The sequence below is a fragment of the Lepidochelys kempii genome, chromosome 2 (genome assembly GCF_965140285.1).
Source record: "Lepidochelys kempii isolate rLepKem1 chromosome 2, rLepKem1.hap1, whole genome shotgun sequence".
NCBI classification, from domain to species: Eukaryota; Metazoa; Chordata; order Testudines; family Cheloniidae; genus Lepidochelys; species Lepidochelys kempii.
Genome location: NC_136381.1, coordinates 109,898,860 through 109,921,158, shown reverse-complemented (window position 1 = coordinate 109,921,158; position 22,299 = coordinate 109,898,860). Strand labels below are relative to the sequence as shown.

Genomic DNA, 22,299 nt, shown 5'->3' with positions numbered 1-22,299 from the left:
AAAAATGGACTCAAGTTAGAGGCTTATCTTTTCAGATCTAAAAAGCTGAGAATCTTAATCTTAAGTATTGCTCCATTATTTAGAAATACAAACATTTTTGACAAGGGCACCCTGGATTCTTTCAGAGTCTCCACCCTAACAAAAATGTCTAGATGCCTATTGTCTAATTTTTTTCTGCCAATCATATTAAAAAATGCCTCATCTTTTTCTTGCCAGTAGAGACATTACCAAGCATACTGGCTCATTCTGGAGGTGAGAAAGGTATATAGTGTACTGTATTTTAGAACTATCGTTGAAAACCATTCTGAAGCCTCAGCTAATACAGACTGAGACAACCCTCTTGCCTTAGAAGGGGGTTAATATAAGCACAACATACCTGCACTTCATTTGCTACATTGAACTTCCAGCTGATTTAAATGCGAATCTAAATATTGGTTATAATCGAAATCCCTAGACTAATTGTGAATTGGCATTAAAGGCTGCCTCTCCCCTTGAGTCACAAAAATAACAAAGAATCCTGTAAGCGTTCTGCTGACAGTATTTAACTGTGACACTGACTACATTTCCCAGACTTGAAGAAGAACTTTGTGTAAGATCAAAATCTTGTCTCTCACACTAACAGGGGTTGGTCCAATAAAGAATTGCCACCTCACGTGACTTGACTCTTTAAGTGCTCATATAAGCATTATGAGAGCCAGAGATGAACACATTCAGTAGATGGTCCCCTAATCAAACAATTTTCCTTCTGGCAGTCTGGTCAGCATTTAATAGCTTTCAGAGTATTATGTAATCTTCATTTTTAGATAGAGCTTTGCCTGATGGGTTTAGGTCAGAGGTGGACAATCTACGGCCCGTCAGGGCTTTGGATCTGGCCCACGGGATTGCCACCCCCGTGGGGCTAAAGCAGGATCCCTGCCTGCTCTGGCCCCGTGCCACTCCTGAAAGTGGCCAGCACCACAGCCCTGCGGCCCCGGGGAGGGCGGGGGAAGGAAGACAGAGGGCTCCATGTGCTGCCCTTGCCTGCAGGCACCGCCCCCCACAGCTCCCATTGGCTGGGAACGAGGAACCGCCACCAATGGGAGCTTTGGGGGAGGTACCTGCAGGTGAGGGCAGCACACAGAGCCCTCTGTCCCCCTCTCCCCCAGGGGCTGCAGGGACATGGTGCCAGCAGCTTCCGGGAGCGGCCCTAGCCCCACTGCACGCCGCTGTCACCCTGGAGCTGCTCAAGGTAAGCGGCACTGGGCCGGAGCCTGCACCCCAAACCCCTCCTGCACCCCAACCCAGAGCCCCCTGCCACACCCCTCCTGCACCTTAACACCCTGCCCTAAGTCCCTGCCACACCCCACACCCCTCCTGCACCCCAACCCCCTGCCCTGAGCCCCTTCCTGCACACCGCACCCCTCCCGCACTCCAACCCCCTGCCCCAGCCCTACATTCATGGCCCTGCATGCAATTTCCCCTCCCAGATGTGGCCCTCAGGCCAAAAAGTTTGCCCACCCCTGGTTTAGGTAAACATCTGTATTCCATAAGAAAGGGTTACTGTTGCTGCCTAATGTGAACAGTTTTAGAGCTTATGTTTGGTGAAGCTACTTTGATGGGTGTTGCTGTAAGTTATTTTACCACCTACACGTTTCTCCAAATATGTCCATCAAATAATCTACATTAGTGTTTCTCAACCAGGTGTATATGTTCTCCTGGGGGTATGCTGAAGTCTTCCAGAGGACACATCAACTCATCTACATATTTGCCTAGTTTTACAACAGGCTACAGGAAAAGCACTACTGAAGTCAGTACAAAACTAAAGTTTCATACAGTAAATGACTTGTTTGTACTGCTTTACATTCTATATCAGTGTTTCTCAACCTGGGGGTCATGATTTATTTTATGATTATATGGTAAAAGTAAGAAAGTAAGCAATTTTTCAGTAATAGTGTATTGTGACACTTCTGTCTTTTTATGTCTGATTTTGTAAACCAGTAGCTTTTAAGTAAGGTGAAACTTGGGGGTATGCAAGACAAATCAGCCTCCTGTAAGGGGTACAGTAGTCAGGAAAGGTTAAGAGAAACACTGATCTACACTGTAGAATCACATGCAAACAGCAATAAATGTTGGCTATATAATGGAAGTTCCTCAAGTTGGACAAAACTCCAGATACATATTTTACCTATACATATTTCTCCCCCACACAAACTGAGGCAAAGTTCATTTAATTCCTCAGCCATAATTCTACAAAAGCCCAACTTCAGTTATTGTTGCGTTTTTGTTCTCACTGTTAAGACTAAAACCAAACTTCACAATGCCTGCTAACACAATGACACCAATCAGCTCATTTAACAGGTGATTATGTGTGTAGAAAGATGTCAACAGGGGAGGGGAAAAATTTTGATCCCCATTAATATGCAGCCCTCTAAAGTTGAGCATTGTGAGGCTGAAAGTACACACAGTACATTTTAGTGATGTCTGCTTCATTTTAGATTAACCTCTCCAATTGTCAAAAGACACTTGTCTTTGAAGACTAAAAACATGGTCATTTAAAGTTTATTAGGAAGAGCTCCATATTTTCTGCTTTAAATAACAAACATCTCTGTATGGGACACTCAAGTAGTCTCTCCTTATTTAACTTATAATCTCTTCTAGTGCTTCTACCCTGGAAAAGCAACTTTGAAAATGGCATCAGGGGAGTCCATGTTTCTTTTAAAAGCCTTCCGTGTAACTGCACAAAAGTAACTCAAAGCAGATTATTATTATTACTGGAGATGATGCATGAGAAGGAAAGAACCTAGACTGACTTATAGGTCTGGAAGCTATTAGAAGATAGGTTTAATTTGCTCAGTTTATGAAGAAACTGTAGAGACACAAACATTAACTCCCCAATGAGGATAACTTTCCAGGGTAGAAGAGCACTTCAATAAGTTAAGTGTTGACAGAAATGGATGTCTGGGTTGCTTCCCCAAACAAAAAAAGCAGCATAGACAGAGACATTCCTTATTCACTTCTGTATACGACTTCACATTTGTAGCAATTATGATAAAAGGAATTTTGATAAGCAATGACAGCTTTTGACCATTTCTGTATTGCTCTTAGGTTAAAAAAAATAAGGTGGAATACAGGAGCCTAATTAATTATTTTGTGTAGCTGGTTTTAATGCATTGTTACACACTCCAGTTCCAATAAAGCTGTGATCTGGTGATCCCCCCCTTCCCCTCCCCACTGTGTGATGAATGGGTTGAAAGGTGTTTCCACCTACAATGAGCCCTCATACCATTCCCTGATACAGTTGCCACCCTTTTTCTGTCCATTTTCATCTTCCTCCCTTCCCTCACCTCATTTCTATTTTTTTTCTTTTTGGCTCACATTTCACAGCTCCCTTTTTGTTCCTCAAAGCAAAAAGACTACATGCTGCTTGGGTAGAGATGTCCACTGGTAACTCCATGAGCTGGATACATATGCTTTTGCAGCCTAGCTGAGCATGATGGGAAAAGAGAACAGAAGATCAAGCTTGTGGCTTCTGCCTAAGCCTGCAGCCCTATACATGTGATCTGCTATGGTCAGCTACACTGAGTCACCGCGGGAGCAGATTTAGAAAGACATTCACTTTCGAGGAGCCACCCACATACTTAGCTATGGTAGCAGAAGCATATCTGGAAGGGGGAGCAAACCGCTTAAGGCAACATTGTATGTCCCCATTGTTTTTTTCTGCCCACATCCCACCCCAAGTTGAAATCATAACAATGAATAAGTATAATAAAATTGTGCCTCACCTTGCCTGAAGGTTTTGGATGCATTAAGAAGTTTAAGATTCTGGTAACCAGTTCATTATTAACTCCCGATCTTTCCAAATCAAGGACCTCGCAGATACTTTTCAACATGGCATTCCTGAATCTGAGCAGAAACAAAATTCAATTATCTTAACAGGTTATTTAAAAAAGTCAACATTTAAGTATTGAGAGTTTGAGACACTTTTGGTTAGACATTGATCCTACAAACACATGCAGGTGTAGGCAATTTAAGTACTCCTATTTGCATCTGTACCTATCTGTAGATGCTTACAAACACAGTTACATACAATAGGTCAGCATCAAGAATCAATGAAAGTAAGTCTCCCTTCTCAACAATTTCCCTAAACCCAACTCAAAGCTATATACTGTGGGATATAAATACACCTACAATATAAGCAGCAGTTCCCTCAGAAAAGTCTCCCTAGTTACAATGTAAATAACTTTTTTTCCCCCAGATTTGAAGTTATCCACTCCAGGACAAGTCTGGTGAACATGACTTATTTAAACACAACCTTGCAGGCAACCCCACCAAAAATGCTAATATTTTAGCCTCTACTATTTCTTCTGGTTGCTCCTGCCTTTCCATCCAGCCATCTAGTAGTTACTGTATATTTGGGGCATGGATAGACGCTGGGACACATCATCTACTTGATCAGCAGTTTTGGATAAAGGGAAACTAGAGCTGGGTGTCATGTTACAATTTAGGGTTTGCAGGATCAGAAACGAAATGTTTTGCCTTTTTAAAACATAGTGGTGAATGAAATTTTGTATCCAGAAACTGCAACTAGATTAATGCAAAATAACCAAAGTGAAATTCATTGTTCTAGCTTCATTGTACAAGATGAGCAAAGAGAAGAGTAATACCCAATGAAGATAGATTTGAGCCGAGAATTTCTTTGAACCTAACAAGGTCCCTTTAATTTGGCTCCCAAAGTCCTTAAGGTAACAGGAAAAACAGTATTATTTCCCACAATACTTACTGAGTTTTGGATGACAGCCAAGAACAGACCATGGCTAGATCATATTGGGAGAGACAACAGAAAGTGTCTGTTGCTGCCTTTGCAACATTCATTCCAAATCCTTCACCCGCTAGACAAGATGGTAAGTAGATACACATATGCACCTAATTACTACTGCTGAGAGAATTCTAAGAGTTTGGGTGTTGGGGCTACTACTAATACTTCTAAACCAGGGATAATCTATTTTTTGTCAAGGTCCAAATTTGGTCCCCGGTACACCCACTGACTTCCCCTGCTCTAAGCTATTACTACAGGGCTAAAGAGAAGTATATTTATGAAAGGGTTGACTTAAGTTCTCTAGTTGATATGCTGTACTGATAAGGAAAACATGAGTAGATATGGCGTAAATACACTTCTTGTTGCATTAGTGTTGATTTTTTTAGCCTCACAAAAGTTGGAAAACTGATGAAGGCTTCTATGGCAATAAGCAATGTTACTGTTGCTATGCATCACGTTAGAGCCTTTCGTGGTATGATCAAAAACCTCAACAACATATTGCCAAATATTTCATCAACATGGGTTTAAATGGTCTGCTATGAAATTATTCTGAATACGTGTAAACAAGGGTTGCTTTCATGCAAAACTTCCACATTACTTATGAATTACATAACTCCATATAAGTGTTTATACTGCACTGGAAGAGGTATCTCTGGATAAAATAATGTTTGGTAGGGTGCAAGTATTAAAGTGCAGTTGTATTATGAAGAGGTCACTGAGGGATTCTATGCTTGTATCAGTACCTTCCATATCAAGTTAAGTTTATAAGTAAAAATTCCAGTTGCTTGTACTGTCAAACTCAATATTCTGTTTGAAGCTCAAGCTCATTCTTTCCGTTTTACTCTTCTTCACCATAAGAAATTCTGCAGACCAAATATTGTACTCAGTTATGCTTGTCCAACCCTGTTGAAAATAGTGAGGTTGCAAAGATGTACGGAAGGCAGAGTTTAGTCCTGCAGTCAGAATGTAATTAATACTACAGCAGAATTTCCCCACAGTGTTATATGTATAGACTCTTCAGTGCTGAAGGGGGCAAAAAGCAGTAAAGCAAACAGATAGTCAGATGTACTAAGACCTAAAACAACATATGTGCAATTGCTTTTGCAGAGAAGGAAGATTTTAAGAATTAACATGGAAATTTTGTTGAAGAGGATTAGCACAGCAGATCAAACGTACATCAGCTGCTTTTCATATTAGTTATGAGTCTGAATATGCAAAAGTATTTAAGTATACCCTATAATATTTTGCATATCAAGGGTAATGCAAATGTTCTTCAACTCAACCTGTTAAAGATTAAGATTTTCATCTTTAGATAGTTTGCCATGATTTGTTATGTAGGTCTATGAATATTTGATAAGTACTAACTTTTAAAATTAAACTCCTGGAAATCTTCGTGTCCTAGGGAACTAGGAATAGAGAGAGAGAGAGAGAACAAAACTCTGCAAGTTCTGGGAGTCCTTCCACTGATTTTCAGCAGACTGAAGGGCAAAACTTTAAATTTAAAAAGTCTGCTTGCTCTTTCCACTTGCCATAACTAACTTCAAAATGTAAGCCAGTAAATTGTCTTGAATTTGAAACCAGACTGAAATAGCAGCACAAAGTAGGTGTGAACTTCTCCCATTCTTAACAGGAGTTAATTACAAATTTAAGTGCTAAAAATTAATTATTTTACAGTTACATTTCCAGCAGAAAGATGCAGCTACTGTTCTTATTTGCATATCTTTTCAAGTCTTGGCATACATTTGAAAGGAATAAGGCTGCAATTAAATATGCAGATAATGAGAAATATTTTTTTAGCCCTCAAAATGACTTCCTCATTCAGACGCAGAAGGATGAATGAGGATTCCCTTTCAAGCCAAAGGAGTTCCTTGCTCAACTATAAGGGCCAGTGCACAATATAGGTGTACCCCTTGTCATGAGTTGCATGTGGTGCCCTCAAAGCATTTTACTTAACCTTGGGAATTAAATCCGAGTTTCTCACTGGTCAGAGCAACATGCTACCCACAGGAGTCTTGCCATTCCTCGTGAAGTAATTAGGTGGAGTGGAGACCACTGGGGCCAACTAGACCTAGAAATGTGGGGGCTGCATTGTCCAAACCCAGCATTTACAAGTGGTACAGCAAAAGGAAGATCAGAGATACAGAAAACTAAGGATGGCTGTTCTGCTTCTTGGTAGACATTTGCTAACATCCAGAGATTACATAAAATACAAGAGGAAATTATTTAAAGCCTTCTACATGAAGTTCAAGCCACTCTAGTGTTGGAACTTCATTAAATATGTTTTTTCTAACCTCTAGAAAAAAATTACAATACGTAACAGCAATTGCTTTCCAGTACAATCCTGCACCATTAAGATTAAACCTACATCTGAAGTTAGAGAGAGCACATGTCTAATGAAACTAGTTCTTTAGAAATGTTTAAATGTGATTTGAAATAATATTTAGAACATATTAAGAAATAAAATGGTTTAAGTTGAGCTCAAGGACAAAAAGCAAAGCTCTAGAAAATAATCCCTCATCCTAAAATTTAGATTACCTGGAGCAAACATTAGAAAATAAGTGTAACCAGCATGATTTAGCTATATTAAGTAGTTATAGAAGTCATTACTTTTTTAACATTTCTTCCTTTTTTTTATATTGATCACTTCCTTTTTCAAATGGAAACCCGCTGAACTGACCCACGTTCTTCTTTAGTGAGGCAACCTAAAACAGAACACATTGATTATGTCTCATTGGAAACAGTTTAATAGATTACATCCAGCAATGTTTATTCAGCTAATTGTTATTAGTATATGAGAAAGTTTGTTCAGATGCTTACATTCGAAAGGGCAGACAGAATTAGGACATTATGATCAGCCATTGTATAGTGTGGTAAAATGTACGAAAATACTTTAGTAGTCATGTATTTGAGAAAATGTGGGTGAGGTAATATCTTTTATTGGACAAATTCCTGTTACTGAGACAAGCTTTCAAGCTTATACAGAGCTCTTCTTCAGGTCTGGGAAATTTACTCAGGCCAGGTCTACACTACACACTTATATCAGTAATAACTACGTCGCTCAGAAGTGTGAAAATCCAAGTTAGATTTAGGCTTATGTTAGAGGAGGTCAGATGAGATGGATCTGATGGTCCCTACTGGCCTTCAGCTTTATGAAGTACCACTGTAGTGGTTCCAACCCCAACATCTGCAGCCTTTTGCCAGTGCCTAAGAGGCAGATACTGGCTAGTCTGGTTTATTGCATAAGTTGAGTAAGCAGCATAAAAAGTAAAGAACAGACTGGTTTCGATTGTGTGGTTTTACTTTTTTAGTATCACCTTACCTCTGCCCTCTGAGAAATGCCACAATATGTGCACACACACGCTGGCCCTTGGCACCATAATATTCAGGAGTTTCCGGATCCTGGGGTAGCTACACTCACAGACTTAGACAACTCCCCAGAAAGAATACATGTACAGTGTACATACTGGGTGGTGTGATTCTGCTTGAGCTAGCATGCTAAAGATCTCAGTACAGCAAGGGTAGCACAGGCAGCGGCTTATGGTAGCCGCCTGAGTACAAACCCACCCAGACCTCCTGGATACGTACTTGGGCGGCTATCTCAATCAGCCGCCTCTGCTATTGCAGTTATATTGATATTTTTAGCATGCTAGCTTGTGTACATCTACATGAGCTAGGAATCAGATCTGCCACCTCAAACGTAGACATACCATCTCAACCTACACTTTCACTTAACCATCATGACTTAATTGCCATCAAAGACAATTCCTAATGAATTGGGATGAATCTAATATTGGAATATTGGTATAGAGGGGTACATATTGTTCGGGAAGAACACACAGGTAAAGAGAGGTGCTGTTGCATTATACATCCAGTGTGCGTGTATGTATACACACACACACTTGTTCCGATGTCCAGAAGATGAGAGGCAGACCAGTTGAAAGTCTCTGGGTAAAGATAAATGGGGAAAAAAAGAGGTGATATCACAACAGACATCTGCAGACCCTCAGAACAGGAAGAGGAGTTGGACAAGGCATTTCTAGAACAAACAACAAATATCCAAAACACAAGATCAGGCAGTAATCGGGAATGTTAACTACCCAGACACCTTTTGGGAAAGGAATATGGAAAAAACACAAGATGGTCAATAAGTTCCTGTAACGTACTGGTGGCAACTTCTGGTCTCAGAAGGTGGACCAAGTAACCAGGGGAACTGCAATTTTAGACTTGAATCTGACCAGAAGGGAGAAATTGGTTGCAAATCTGATGCTGGAAGGTAATTTGGGTGAAAGTGATAATGAAATGATAGATTTCCTGAGTCCAAGGAAAGGAAGGAATGAGAGCAGCAAAATAAGGACAACAAACTCCAGAAAAGCAGACTTGAACAAACTCTGAGAACTCGTAGATAGATCCATGGGGAAAAAACACCTATCTAAAGATAGTTTTAATTAAGATACATTATAGCTCAAAGATAGCTCATCATAGAATAGGGATTATAAATTCTAATTCTATAGCGTGAGACAATATAGTCATGTAATGTTTTGTAAACGAGTTCCAATAGATCACTATGAGGGTGGCGAAACACTGGAATGCATTACCTAGGGAGGTGGTAGAATCTCCTTCCTTAGAGGTTTTTAAGGTTAGGCTTGACAAAGCCCTGGCTGGGATGATTTAACTGGGAATTGGTCCTGCTTCGAGCAGGGGGTTGGACTAGATGACCTTCTGGGGTCCCTTCCAACCCTGATATTCTATGGATTAGGGACCCAAACTTATGAGATTCCAGGGGCTTCTGTATAGATTATTTAGGTTAATCTTTCTATCTACCCAATGGGACTCAGTGATCAGTCTAGAAGATACCATTAGAGATGCTTAGTTTTGCAGTCCTCAGTTTGGGTCTCCAGAGATAACATGCTTGTTAACAGCAAAAATTATTTAAAATAAAATAAATAATAGAGGTGAGAAATAACAGACCTCAAACCTATTGTCCCTCTGTAAATTTGTGTACAGAGTCAATGCCTTACCTCTCTCCAAAAGTGCACAGTTTCAAAAAGTTCAATGAACAGAAGATTGTTGGGGGTGGAACAGATCTGGACAAGGAGAAGAAGTCTGGAGATAAATGTGAGAAGAGAGGGACAGGCAGTAGAAACAAAAGTGAAACATTTTGAGCAGCATATTCCAGAAGTCTTGAGGTCTTTCTGAGTGTAGCCTTCATTCATTTGAGATCTACCATACCATTCTCTCACTAGAAGGGAAAATCTATAATGGCAGCAGGCCGTAAAAGGGACTCAGTTTGGGAATATTTTAATGAAGTTCTTCTACCTGTGGGTAAGACACGCATGCATGCAAAATGCAAACAGTGCAACAAAGAAATGAAAGGCCTGGTTGCCCGAATGAAACAACATCATGAGACATGTCCCTTCTCAGGAGGAAGCTGCATTGAAGAGGATGAAAGGAACAGTCCAAACATGCGGTATTTTCAGGTTGGTATACTTTTTTATTTCATACTTCTTTCTTAAGGACTGCCTGTCTTCCTTCTGGACTATTCTTGAATTCTCATGTTTAAGCAAAAAATATAGTTGTTACACTATGGTACTATAATTTTAGATGCAGTTTTGATAAAAAATAGCTGAAATAGGCAGATCTTCCTTTTACAATTTCACATTTAAAGTAGTACTGAGTGTCAGTGAATGCAATGAGTAATACTAAATCAGCAGTATGGTAATAATAATTAAATAACTGAACTGACTTATTTTGTTTAGGAGACTCCATCTTCAACATTCAGGATTCTGAAGACTATCTACCTTCAAGATCACCATCATTTTCTATAGTTTCAGAGTTATCTGCCAATGATAGTATTTCAGTCACGTCATGCATGTCACATAGCCACAGTATAACACCTGCAGCAAAAAGGAAAAAAAAATCTCCATCATCCAGAAACAGCCATAGATAAGTTTGTAATAAGAACCAGCAGATTACAAAAAGAGGTAATTGATGAAAAAATTGCCCGGTTTGTTTATACAACAAGCTCTCCTTTCCGTATGATTGAGAACCCATACTTCATTAACGTGGTTCAGTCATTAAGACCAGGATACAGTCCACCCAACAGAGCAGATGTCACAGGCCAATTGCTGGACAAAGCGTATGAAAGAGAAATTGAGCAGTGTGCAAAAGGTCCAGAGGGTGAAATTGTTAACCTGAGTTTTGATGGGTGGAGCAATATTCACAATCATCCTGTTGTATGTGCTTGTGTGGAATGTCTTTCTTACAGAATGAACTGATACATCAGGAAATGCACACACAGCAGAATACTTATAAGACGTACCAGTAAAAGCTATAACAAACAGTGAAAAAAAATTCAAATGTCTAGTATGCAGCTTGGTCACAGACAATGCTGCAAATGTATCCAAGATGAGAATAAATTATTTAGAAGAGAGTCCCAAGCTAATAACATAGAGTTGCAGTGCTCATTTGATGCACCTCCTAGACAAAGACTTCAGTGTTCCAGAAATAAAGGATAATGTTGTTGAAATTGCAAAATACTTCCGTAACAACCACTTTGCAGCAGCTGCTCTGAAAAAAGTGGGAGGAACCAAGCTAACTCTCCACAAGATGTGCGATGGAACTCAGTAGTGGACTGTTTTGAGCACCATATCAAGAACTGGCCTAATCTGATGACAGTTTGTGAACAAAATTGTGAAAAAGTAGATGGCACTGTCACAGACAAAGTTCTCAACATTGGGCTTCAGAGAAATGTTGAATACACGCTAATTACCCTGAAGCCTGTTTCTGTAACCTTGAACAAAATGCAGGGAAATAGCTGTTTTATTGCTGATGCTGTTGAAATTTGGAAGGAACTGAGCGAGATCTTAAAAAGAGAGAGATGCAATGACAGAGTTAAATTACAAACATTAAAAAACCAAATAAATGGAACATGCACTATCACCAGCTTGTTTTTTTGCAAACATTCTCAATACTCGGTACCAGGGTCAAACCCTAACTGCTGAAGAAGAGAAACTGGCTATGACATGGACCTCCAGCAATCATTCCTTCATAATGCCAACTATAATAAATTTCAGAGCTAAGGGTGAACCATTTAAGAAATATGTTTGCTGATGATGTTTTAAAGAAAGTAACACCAGTGAATTGGTGGAAGTCACTTAAGCACTTGGATTCAGAGACTGTTGAAGTGATAATCTCACTTAACAACAGTAGCTTCTTCTGCCGGTACAGAAAGTATATTTTCTTCCTTTGGACTAATTAATTCCAAATTGAGAAATCATTTGGGACCTGAAAAGCAGGAAAGCTTGTTTTTCTTTTCCAGATTATGAACAAACAGGAAAATGAAGGTGAAGACGACTGAGTTAGCTGCAGAAGCCAATATTTTAAGTTTCTCATGTTGACTTGGCTGACACTCGATTTAATTTGTTTTTTAAAAAACACATTTCATTTAACTATTTTAGTTAACACAATTTTAACAAAAACAAACCTGATTTGAAAACACTGGAATGTTTCACTAAATTCAAAAATTCATAATATTTTTAACAAAACAAGCATATGTTTGCTGTTGAAGAAAAAAATCCAGAATACATAATGTTGTTTTAGGTAGAGACCTTAAAAAATTTAAATGTCTGTCTGGTGATGTTCTCCTCCTAATACAGCACAGCAAGAAAATCCTCCAAATTTAAATGATTAACCTGTTGAACTGAAGATAGTTTACCTCCTAATGACTTCATAAATACCTGCTTCAATTACCTTTGGTAAATGAAATAACCAATCATTCATTTTCTGATATAGCTGTAAAACTAATTTTCAAAATAAATCACTTTACAAATGTATAGTGTGTACCTTCTAAAAATTAAACCTACATCTATCTCTGAGTTGTGAAGAATATGTATTAAGGTTATGACAACCAACAAGAATGTACTTTTATGTAGAAATCCATGATTAAATCGAGTCTTCCTGACTAGTGATTTAAATTCATGATTTAAATCAAATCCACCCTGAAAGAGAAGAAGAATAGTAAGAGGCCAATATGGCTCCATGAGGCACTCTTTAATAACCTGAAAAATCAAAGAGAATCCTACAAAAAGTGGAAACATGGATGAATTGCTAAGGAGGAGTACAAAAGAATAGTGCAAACATATAGGCACAAAATCAGGAAGCCTATGGCACAAAAAGAGTTATACCTAGAAAGGCACATAAAAAGCAGTAAAAGCTTCTTTAAATACATTAGGAACAAGAGAAAGATGAGAGAAAGTGTAGGTCTTCCACTTAGCGGGGAAAGAGAGCCAACTAATATCAGGAAGGCTGAAGTGTTCAGTGCCTATTTTGCTTCAGTCTTCACTAACAAGGTTAACAGTGAACAGATACTCGACGCAATTAACAATGGGGAAGTATGACCCAGGAACCTCTTGATTCCAATTGAGAGAAGGCACAGGGGATGCACACAGTTTTACAGGGACCCCCCTGGATTAGATATATAAATAATAATTCATGAAAGGGTGGCAAATAAATGGCTCTTGGAAGAGACCTTAACAACTGATCATCATAATCACTTGTGAAACTATGTATGGATAACAATTAAGAAGTTACATCTCTAAACTGAAAATTATGTTTGTAAGGCAGATAAGCAAGTGAGACCTAGCTAAGGAACGGCTGTTTCAGGCAGGGGGTAACAGACATTTATTTCCCTGTCTGGTGTAGCAGGTATTGTCCACCTCACAATGCATGTCTATTTGCATTCTAAGCCAAAGGTTAATCAGGAGTTTGCAATTTCAATAAGATAGGAAAACTACAGAAACCGCGGCAATACTATTTATAAATAAGGACAATGGATTGTTCTGATATATCTTGGGGTGTAGACACCCAGAATATTTCACCTAGCAGGCAAACTGACATCATCTTTGTCTCATGAATGGAAGGACCTGGCTGTAAAACACTAGGACTTTGGGATGAGTATTGCTCTATGACACTTCCATTAGTAGCATTGTCTTCACTAATGAATTTTTGCAAACATTTCCCACCATTGCAAACACCAGCTCAGCTACACCACTGGTTACAGCATTGAGAGCTCTACTTTAGACCAGAAGCTGGTCTTCTAAACATTTGATCATCACATTTGCTTGAAGCAGTTGTAGTCAACAGGGTGCTTAAAACTACATCATCTTGTCCACACTAGGGCTTCTTCAACATTGGTACCATCAATGAAGCTGACCCCAATGTTAGCAATGATAAGAAATCTTTGCAAAAATTTCCCTAATGCGCATGAGGCTTAAGAATAAGTGCCTCTTCCATATTTCAAAACATCTCCTTTAGAAATAAAGTCTAAAGAATTAGATTGATCTCCCTTCTTACGTTCTCTGGATGCTCCCCACAACATGAGCCATGGCCCAAGCCTCTTCCCACCCCCATATCAAAACAATGTATGCTCATTAGCACATAAATGGTTCAGAAACAAGTTTGCTATTGATGAAAGTTAAGATCATTTGGAACATATTCTGCACTAGCAAATTATTTTTCAAATTTCAAATTTTACTTTTATATTTTATCCCTTTAAAGAGATTAGTCATGTAAGTGACATTAGTTTAAAGGGGTAACACATCAGCTTGAAGTGTGATCAGCCTCAAGTTAAGTTGTTTCAGGTACTTCATCTATCCAAGTCCTGCCAGTTTTTGTGTTTTTTCAAACATATGGGGGGGGTGGGAAGGAGAGACAGACAGACTAGGGTTCTGTTTTGTTTTAAATAAAGCAGTGTCCTCCTCCCCTCAGTTGCATATGAAAATGTCACAAAATATGCAGAGACCACAGTGAAACCGACTATGTATGTAGTGCTGTCAAACACACGGGGTAAACAATTTGAAGAAGTGAGAAAAAAATTATTTTCTCTGTTCGTAATCTTAGATGTTATTGTAACAATGGTAGATAAAGGATTTCACGTGTAATTATAATTAAGTGCTTGTCTATCTTAATGCTAACATTCTGTAGGCAGGCACTGTAACTATGTTGCTTTTAAAAAGACACATATTTCCACTTGGAAAAGTGATGATACACTATACATTTTTTACTCTACCAAAAGAGTGTTCATATCATGCAAAAGATGGACTTACTGTGCCTGGCCTGTTGTAAAGGAGTTTGTGTAGATTTCTGAGTTCATCTGTTTTCTTCTTACTCAAAAAAAACTGTATCCTTTCAATTTCGCAAAGCTTTTGTCCCTTTCCTGAAAGAGTTAAAGCAAGTTATGTTGTGTCTCTCATTCATATTCTTCAAAATGACATATTTGTTTATAACTTCTAGTATCTGTTTTTAAATACAGCAAGTGTTTGAAATATTTTTGAGGTAGAGGAATAAAGTTATTTTACTCCTAGACCAAAAACTTCAGACGGCAGATGACTGCCTGTTTACCATGTTTATCATAATTAAATAACTTGCTAGCCACCTTTATATTATTCCTTTTGTTACCTGATGTGCAAGTATATTTGGACACAGAGCATTTATTCCCAGCAGTTCTTGCTTTCACAAATGGTCGCTATACATCATGTGCCTGCCTGAGATCAGGTAAAAATGTACTTTGTTCAAGTACTTCAACATTGTTGATTGACAGTTACACAAACCTCTCCACATCTGTAATTTTAATAGCCTTTCCGTAAAAAGAAATCAGCAACTTATTTTAAGATTTATGGTGGCTCAGTTATCCTATCTAGGATTCATACTTTAGTCAACTTAAGAAGTTTCACTATTCACTACTAGTTAGAACAATTATAGTTCTGAAATAAGTGGACAAACTTGCCTGGTGCAATTGTAAAAGGTTCCCTTTGTAACGAGGATACCTGCATGGTCAATCTCTCTACTTTTTTCTTCTCTCTCTTCCCTTCAACAATGAGACTCTTTTCTGCAAAAGACAGTTTCCCTTAAGTATAACAACATTTCACAAATAGTGAGACAAACACTGTAACTGCACTGCTATCATATGGAGAGAAGGGGGAGAATTTCAAAATATCTCAAGGTATCAGCTATAGTATCCTAACATGCAGTATAAGTACCTAATTAACTTGAGACATTGCGCAAAATTTTAGTGTAAAATGCTAGTCTGAACTAACAAGAGCCCCAAACAACATCTTATAATTTATGTAACCAAGAGAAGTACAGAACTGATTTACAACTAACTGGAGCCACATCTGCTGAAAACTGAGCTGAACTATACATATACAGCTATAAATAAAGTAGGTTTGGATATAATCTCTATACAAGCATATTGATGAGATCCTATTTTAATTAAGTTGTAGTATCCCAGGATTTAGACTCCCTGTCTTGTACAGTAACTCCTCACTTAACATTGTCCTGGTTAACGTTGTTGATCAATTAGAGAACATGCTCCCTTATAACATTGTTTGGCAGCCACCTGCTTGGTCCACTGCAAGCAGAAAGAGCAGCCCGATGGAGCTAGCCAATGTGAGCTTGGAACCAGGGTGGGCCGGCAGCGCCCTAAGTTCCCTGGGCAACAGCTGCCCAGCAGGCTATCAATTGCCTGGTAGTTCAGGCATCCCTCCCTCCACCCCACTGCTGTATGCTGCTCTTGCTCTCTGCTTTCGAGCTGCTCCCAGGAGCCTCCTGCTTGCTGTGAGGGGTAGGGGAAGAGGGGAAAGAAGGGTGCTAATAACAGGGTGTCCCCCTCCCCTGTACCCCTTCTCCACAGTCATGGGGTTGGGGAAGGAAGGACACAACAGGGCTCAGAATGGAGGGAGCTTGCTGGCAGCAGCTGCTGCTGCCTCAACTTGCTAATCGACTTAAAAAGGCAGGTTTTAGAGTAACAGCCGTGTTAGTCTGTATTCGCAAAAAGAAAAGGAGTACTTGTGGCACCTTACAGACTAACCAATTTATTTGAGCATAAGCTTTCGTGAGCTACAGCTCACTTCATCCGACGAAGTGAGCTGTAGCTCACGAAAGCTTATGCTCAAATAAATTGGTTAGTCTGTAAGGTGCCACAAGTACTCCTTTTCTTTTTAAAAAGGCAGTGTACTTTGAGTAGAGTCAGCATACTTAAAGGGGCAACGCACAAGTCTCTCTCTCACACATGGTGAGAGTCTGTCCCGCCCTTCCTTCCTCTCACTCTCTCTCACACACACACAGTGTCTCCTCCTTCCATTCATGCTGCCTTGTAGAGCGTGAAGCTACCTTAACAACAGTGTGTCAACCCTTGAGGGCTCAGCCGAGTGCTAGATCATCATTTAGCAGTAAGGCATTCCTTGGAAAATATCCCACCCTCTGACTCCACCACCTCAACCAAGCTTCACAATCATCATTGCTGTGTACAGTATTAAATTGTTTGTTTAAAACTTATATTGAGAGAGAGTTTTTTATATGTTTTTTGTCTGGCAAAAAAAGTTTCCCTGGAACCTAACTCCCCCCCCCCCCCCAATTTACATTAATTCTTATGGAGAAACTGGATTCACTTAACATCGTTTCGCTTAAAGTAGTACTTTTCAGGAACATAACTACAACATTAAGCGAGGAGTTACTGTACATCCTCTTAGGATGTGGAGCCCTGTAGCACAAGGCCCCATAGAACCAGTGCTGACCTCCCAAGAGTCTCCCTAGAGGTCCAACCATATGGCACTACTGTTTAACTGTTCAGAGATCACATGATAGTCAAAGCAAGGAATTAATAGCCTTTGCAAAGGAACTTATTAATCATATACACTTTGTTCAAAGTACAAGAGTTACAGATTTATGGATAAACAACAAATATCTGAATGCAAATCCCTCCCATCCAGTGTCCCCACCACTCCCAAGACTTTTGGGTTTTTGGTCAGTGTCCCCTAGGGGATCCCCAGCATCTTTTTCTCTTCTAGCAATGGTGTTTCCCCCACTTAGAAAGCCTCTCTCTTAAAGCCAACCTGAAACATATTTTACTTTCTCACGCAGGGATTTTCTATTATCCAACCCTTGAGTGGAACTTACACAGTCAACCCTGCGTGGGCTGCTGGTTTAACAGTTCTGCTGGTAGCCTCCATTGTCCTGCCAGGGTAATGCCATTGAATAGTTAATGGCCAGTGATGACTCTCTCATTCAGGGTTAAACTCAGAGGCACATGCTCTGCCTAACACAAAAGGATTGATGCAGTCCCATATGACAGTTACATTATACAGTGAAGCACATAATCAAGTTGACACTCAAAATGAAGGCTGAAATACAACACGGTATTCACAAAATCAGACTGGAGAACCACAAAACCTTCAAACTGTCAGATTTCAAATGCTAGCACAGTCTGACACATGCTTCAAATGAAATTGTTGATTTTTTTTAAAAATTATGTCTGTCATTTTAGTTACTGCTCCTCCTGCTAATTCCCCATGCTAATTTGTGATTTTGCAACATACTGAAGAAATATTCCACTTGGAATTATCAGTCCTTGTAGAAGGCATCTAAGATGCAAAGAGGATATAAGCTAACTCCTCAGAGACCTCGTGCCTACAGAGCTCTACCTTGTCAGAAAACAAGCAGTGAGGTAAAATGCTCTCCAGTTTGGGATGGAGTGAGGTGCCCTGGTTCTGAAAGATTATCCGAGGCCAGATTTCCAGTCTGACTGTATCAATATTGGCCATCTACAACAGAGTTGAGGAACACACTGCTCTGGACCAGTATAGAACTATTAGGATTGAGCCTTGGTCAATACCTATCATAGCACAGGTAGTAGTGGTGGGTGGACACACAGGAACTTTCTTTTTTGTTCAGGTGAGTTGCTCCTTATAGCTTCCACTGGATTACCAGAATAGAAACTACTTGTGAGGCTCCATCATGGAAAGACTCAGTCTGTCTTCAACTGTAATCTCCTTCTCTGCCAAGTACAGAGCAACCAGGAATTTCTTATTCCTCGACTGCCCACCACAATAACATCCATTACATGGATACAGTGTAAGCATCCATGTGATGCTTGCTTCCATTGCAACAACAGGGTCCACTGAGACTCCTCATGTCAAGATGTGCCACAGGTATTACAAATACAGTTAGTCACATTAAAAAAGGAAATTATTTCCTAAAATTAAGTGCTGAAGCTTAATAAAATAAACTTAGATTTTCATGTGTTAGACATTAGGAAATATCTGCACATAGAGCCATGCCCCCTCTTTCATTCCCAAAGATATTCTAGTTTGTTACATCTCACTCATCCTCGAACACTGATTACACCAAAGAATTCCTGCTGAATAGTCTGATACTCTGACACTTAATTCAGCCCTTATTTTTAAATCTTCCCTTTCTTTGCATGTATACCTACCTTTTTCTTCTTCTTCCTCCTCCTCCTCCTCCTCCTCATCACTTTCCTCAACTTTGTTTTCAGTTTCAGGTTCTCTCTCATCTGTTTGTTCAGCAGACATTGTATCTTCTTTTGAGGAAGACATGGTGGGTGGTTCTGTGGAACACAAGGGAACTGTCATTGCTATTACAACATCTAAGAAAAATTCTTGAATCTACATAGGCGTGGCAGAACTGTTTTTTTTATAATTTTTATGCACAATATTGGGGGTTTTAAGCTTTAGTTTAAACATGTTCAGTTGTGGGAAATTATGGAGAGAGTCAGACAATTATTTATTGACAGATTCAAAAAGTTAAAGCTTTGTAACCATTACAAGACAAACTGTCAGCATTGTGTCAAAATATACATAGTAAATAGCCTTAAATCAAACTCTAGTAGATTTTCAAGCAACATTTTTCTTACTTTGCCTATCTGTAAATTTAAATTATTATTGATGGAAATATGTTTTCATCCCTGTATGTTTGTACAGTGCAACTGATGTTTACTAACATTTACTAGTAAAACTCATTTGTCCAAGTCTAAATATATCTACCAGACATCTTTGTTGGATAAAAGTCCTGTCACAATATTACTGTGAATACTTTAGACTGACTATTTGATGCTATAAACACAAATTCAGGTAACCTAAAGAGGAATATGAACAATTTTTCACATTCTCCTCATGCAAGTCTGGCCATTTTTTGTGACTATGCGAATACCCCACTAAAGAACAGTGCATTTTAAAGTAAAAGTTTTAGTTAGAACAGACGGCAATGTTATCAAATCCATCCAGACATGAAGGTCTCATAGTCTGCATCCTGAACTATACAGCCATACCTACTGAAAGCAACAACACTGCATTAACATAGCTTAAAGCTCCTGACAAAATATCAAGAGTCAGAAAATACAAGTGTTTAAAAAACCCACAATCTTCATTATGCCACACTTCAGATAGGGAATATTCTACTTCTGCTTTTGGTTAAACATGCATATTGATTTAAGTTTATGTTGTCATATAGTAAGTACACATTCACATAATGTACGAACAAAAAACAACTTAGAGGAGTACACACTGCTTTTGGAACAAGGATAACTGGATGAAATTCTAGATGGCATGTGCTATACACAAAAGATCAGATGAGATGATCTAGTCTGATCCTTCTGGCCATAAAATCTGGAATATGGAACATCAATCATGTATTAGTGCTTTGAATGAATTTCTTTATTTAAAAAAAAGTCTTGCTTAATAGCATTAATATTTAAAATGGCTCAAATCTTGCTTTGAAGTTAAAAATCTCATTTCTGTGAAGGGGGGGGAGGGAGGAGAAGAAATTCCCTTGAAGACAGAGTAATGCAATGGTTATCAGGGGGACAGAAGAAAATCTGTCTATAAGTTCAGTGATTGTATCTTTGAAAAAGTGATCACAATTTACAAAAAAACAAAACAAAATGAAACAAAACACAGCTGTCCTAGAGCTCCTAAAAGTCACATGATTATTGTTTCCTGTTCCTAATGTTAAGCAAATAGATTAAGAAAAGGTCAGCTGTTCCAATAAGATATTTATAATCAACCTCATGTAATGTGTCCTGACAAATGCTTTAGAACAGGGGTCTTCAATCATAGGGAACGGAGAGGTTTCAGGAGATACACGTCAACTCATCTAGATACTTGCCCAGTTTTACAACAAGCTACATAAAAAGCACTAGCAAAGTCAGTACAAACTAAAATGTCATACAATGACTTATGTATAATGTTCTGTATACTACATCAGCTGTTTTCAAGCAGTGGGTGAGTTCGTTTTAATTGGGTCACTAGGGCCAGCGGCTGAGGCCCAGGGCAGAAGCCCAAAGCCCCACTAGTTGAGGCTGAAGCCTGAGTTTTTAAAGTGAGGTGAAACTTGAGGTAGGCAAGACAAATCAGACTCCTGAAAGGGTACAGTAGTCTGGAAAGGTTGAGAACCATTCCTACTCTGGGATGATGTGGCCTGCGATTTCAAGCAGGGAAGGGAAGGAGGAGAGAAGGGTTTTCACACTGTTTGCCAAATGAGATGCCTAATAAGCACATTCAGAAGTAACTTTTCAATCATTTGTGCTGTTACTCCAATTCCAAACAGAAAACAAAAACTGAACTTGGCCCTGAACTCAGCTGTTAAGTTTGTTCACACGACTCAAAAGTAGCAGCAATTTTAAAGACGTAGCCAAGCTTCCCCCTCAGCAACACTCAAGGCACTGAAGGTTACCTTGCTTAACCGACGGGACTCAGCTTTGGACAGCGACCAGCGTCCGGGGGTGGAGAATTAGCTACGCGAACTAACACGGCGGGGTGGCCGCCGCAGCGTGTGCGCTGCACAGCAAGACTGACGACCCTGGCCACGGGGATGCGTCCGCTCTGCAGGGCGGGATGCGGGGGCTGCAGGGAAGCGCGGGTCGGCCCGCGCTGTGGCTGGGGAAAGCAGCGACCCCGAGCGGGACGGGGCCCCCGCCAGGCCTGGGGCCCCCAGGAAACCCTGCAGGCGGGAAACAACTCGCCGCGGGCAGCAGGGAGCGGAGCCGGGAAAATCAGAGATCCTGGCGCGGGGGTGGCAGCGGGCTCAGGCGGGGGACGGGGCTGGCGGCTCACTCTGCCCTGGGCCTGGCGCCCGCCGCGCTCGGCTCTCCCAGGCTCCCGCGCAGGGAACAGGCCTGGCCGGGCTCGGTCCCTGCAGGGCCGGACAGCCGGAGTGACTCCGCCCACGCTAGGGATCCGGGGCTCCTACAGGCCTCTGGCCCCGGAGCCCCTCCGCCGTGGCATCACAGCGGCCGCAGCCCCTCGCCGGAGTCGCGGTTCACCCACCTCGGCTCGGCGGGGCCCGGCTCCTCTCGCCCGTGTGGGCGGCGGCTGAAGGCGACAGTTCACAGTGACCGGGATGGGGGTGGGGACAGGCGCGCGCTCCACGTCTCGCGCTCACACTCTCCCCGGGCCGGAATCAACAAGGTTTTCAAAATGGCGGGTTCTCGGAGGAGGGGAAGGAAGCGGGAAGGCAGCAGCCAATCAGCGCCCAGAACCCAAGTCGCGGCTGGAGGCTGTGAAGCGAACGAAAGGCGTGCGCGCCCTGCAGAGGGAGCGCGCGCTGGGGAGGGGTGGGGGTGTGTCGGGATGCCGGCTGTTCAGAGCGCGAGGGCGCCTGCTCCTTGCTGTAGAGGGAGGGGGACGGGAGCTGAGCAGTGTGTCTGATGC

General features: G+C 40.5%; 1 protein-coding gene across 4 annotated transcripts in view; it reads right to left on the bottom strand.

Annotated features, from left to right (window-relative positions):
• Positions 1 to 22,080, bottom strand: part of DEK (DEK proto-oncogene) — a 37,611-nt gene extending 15,531 nt beyond the window's left edge. Inside the window, exons 1-6 of one of the 4 annotated variants that reach the window (XM_073331910.2) lie at positions 21,916 to 22,079; positions 19,065 to 19,199; positions 15,579 to 15,680; positions 14,899 to 15,008; positions 7,403 to 7,497; positions 3,762 to 3,882 (exon numbers count right to left, since the gene is read on the bottom strand). In XM_073331910.2, the coding sequence (XP_073188011.1) occupies positions 3,762 to 3,882; positions 7,403 to 7,497; positions 14,899 to 15,008; positions 15,579 to 15,680; positions 19,065 to 19,188 (552 nt within the window). In that variant the 5' untranslated portion in view covers positions 19,189 to 19,199; positions 21,916 to 22,079. Of the gene's footprint in view, positions 1 to 3,761; positions 3,883 to 7,402; positions 7,498 to 14,898; positions 15,009 to 15,578; positions 15,681 to 19,064; positions 19,200 to 21,322; positions 21,818 to 21,915 lie in introns of those variants that run through there. The other 3 variants (XM_073331912.2, XM_073331911.2, XM_073331913.2) reach the window with 3 other exon arrangements.
• Positions 22,081 to 22,299: the final 219 nt, after the last annotated feature.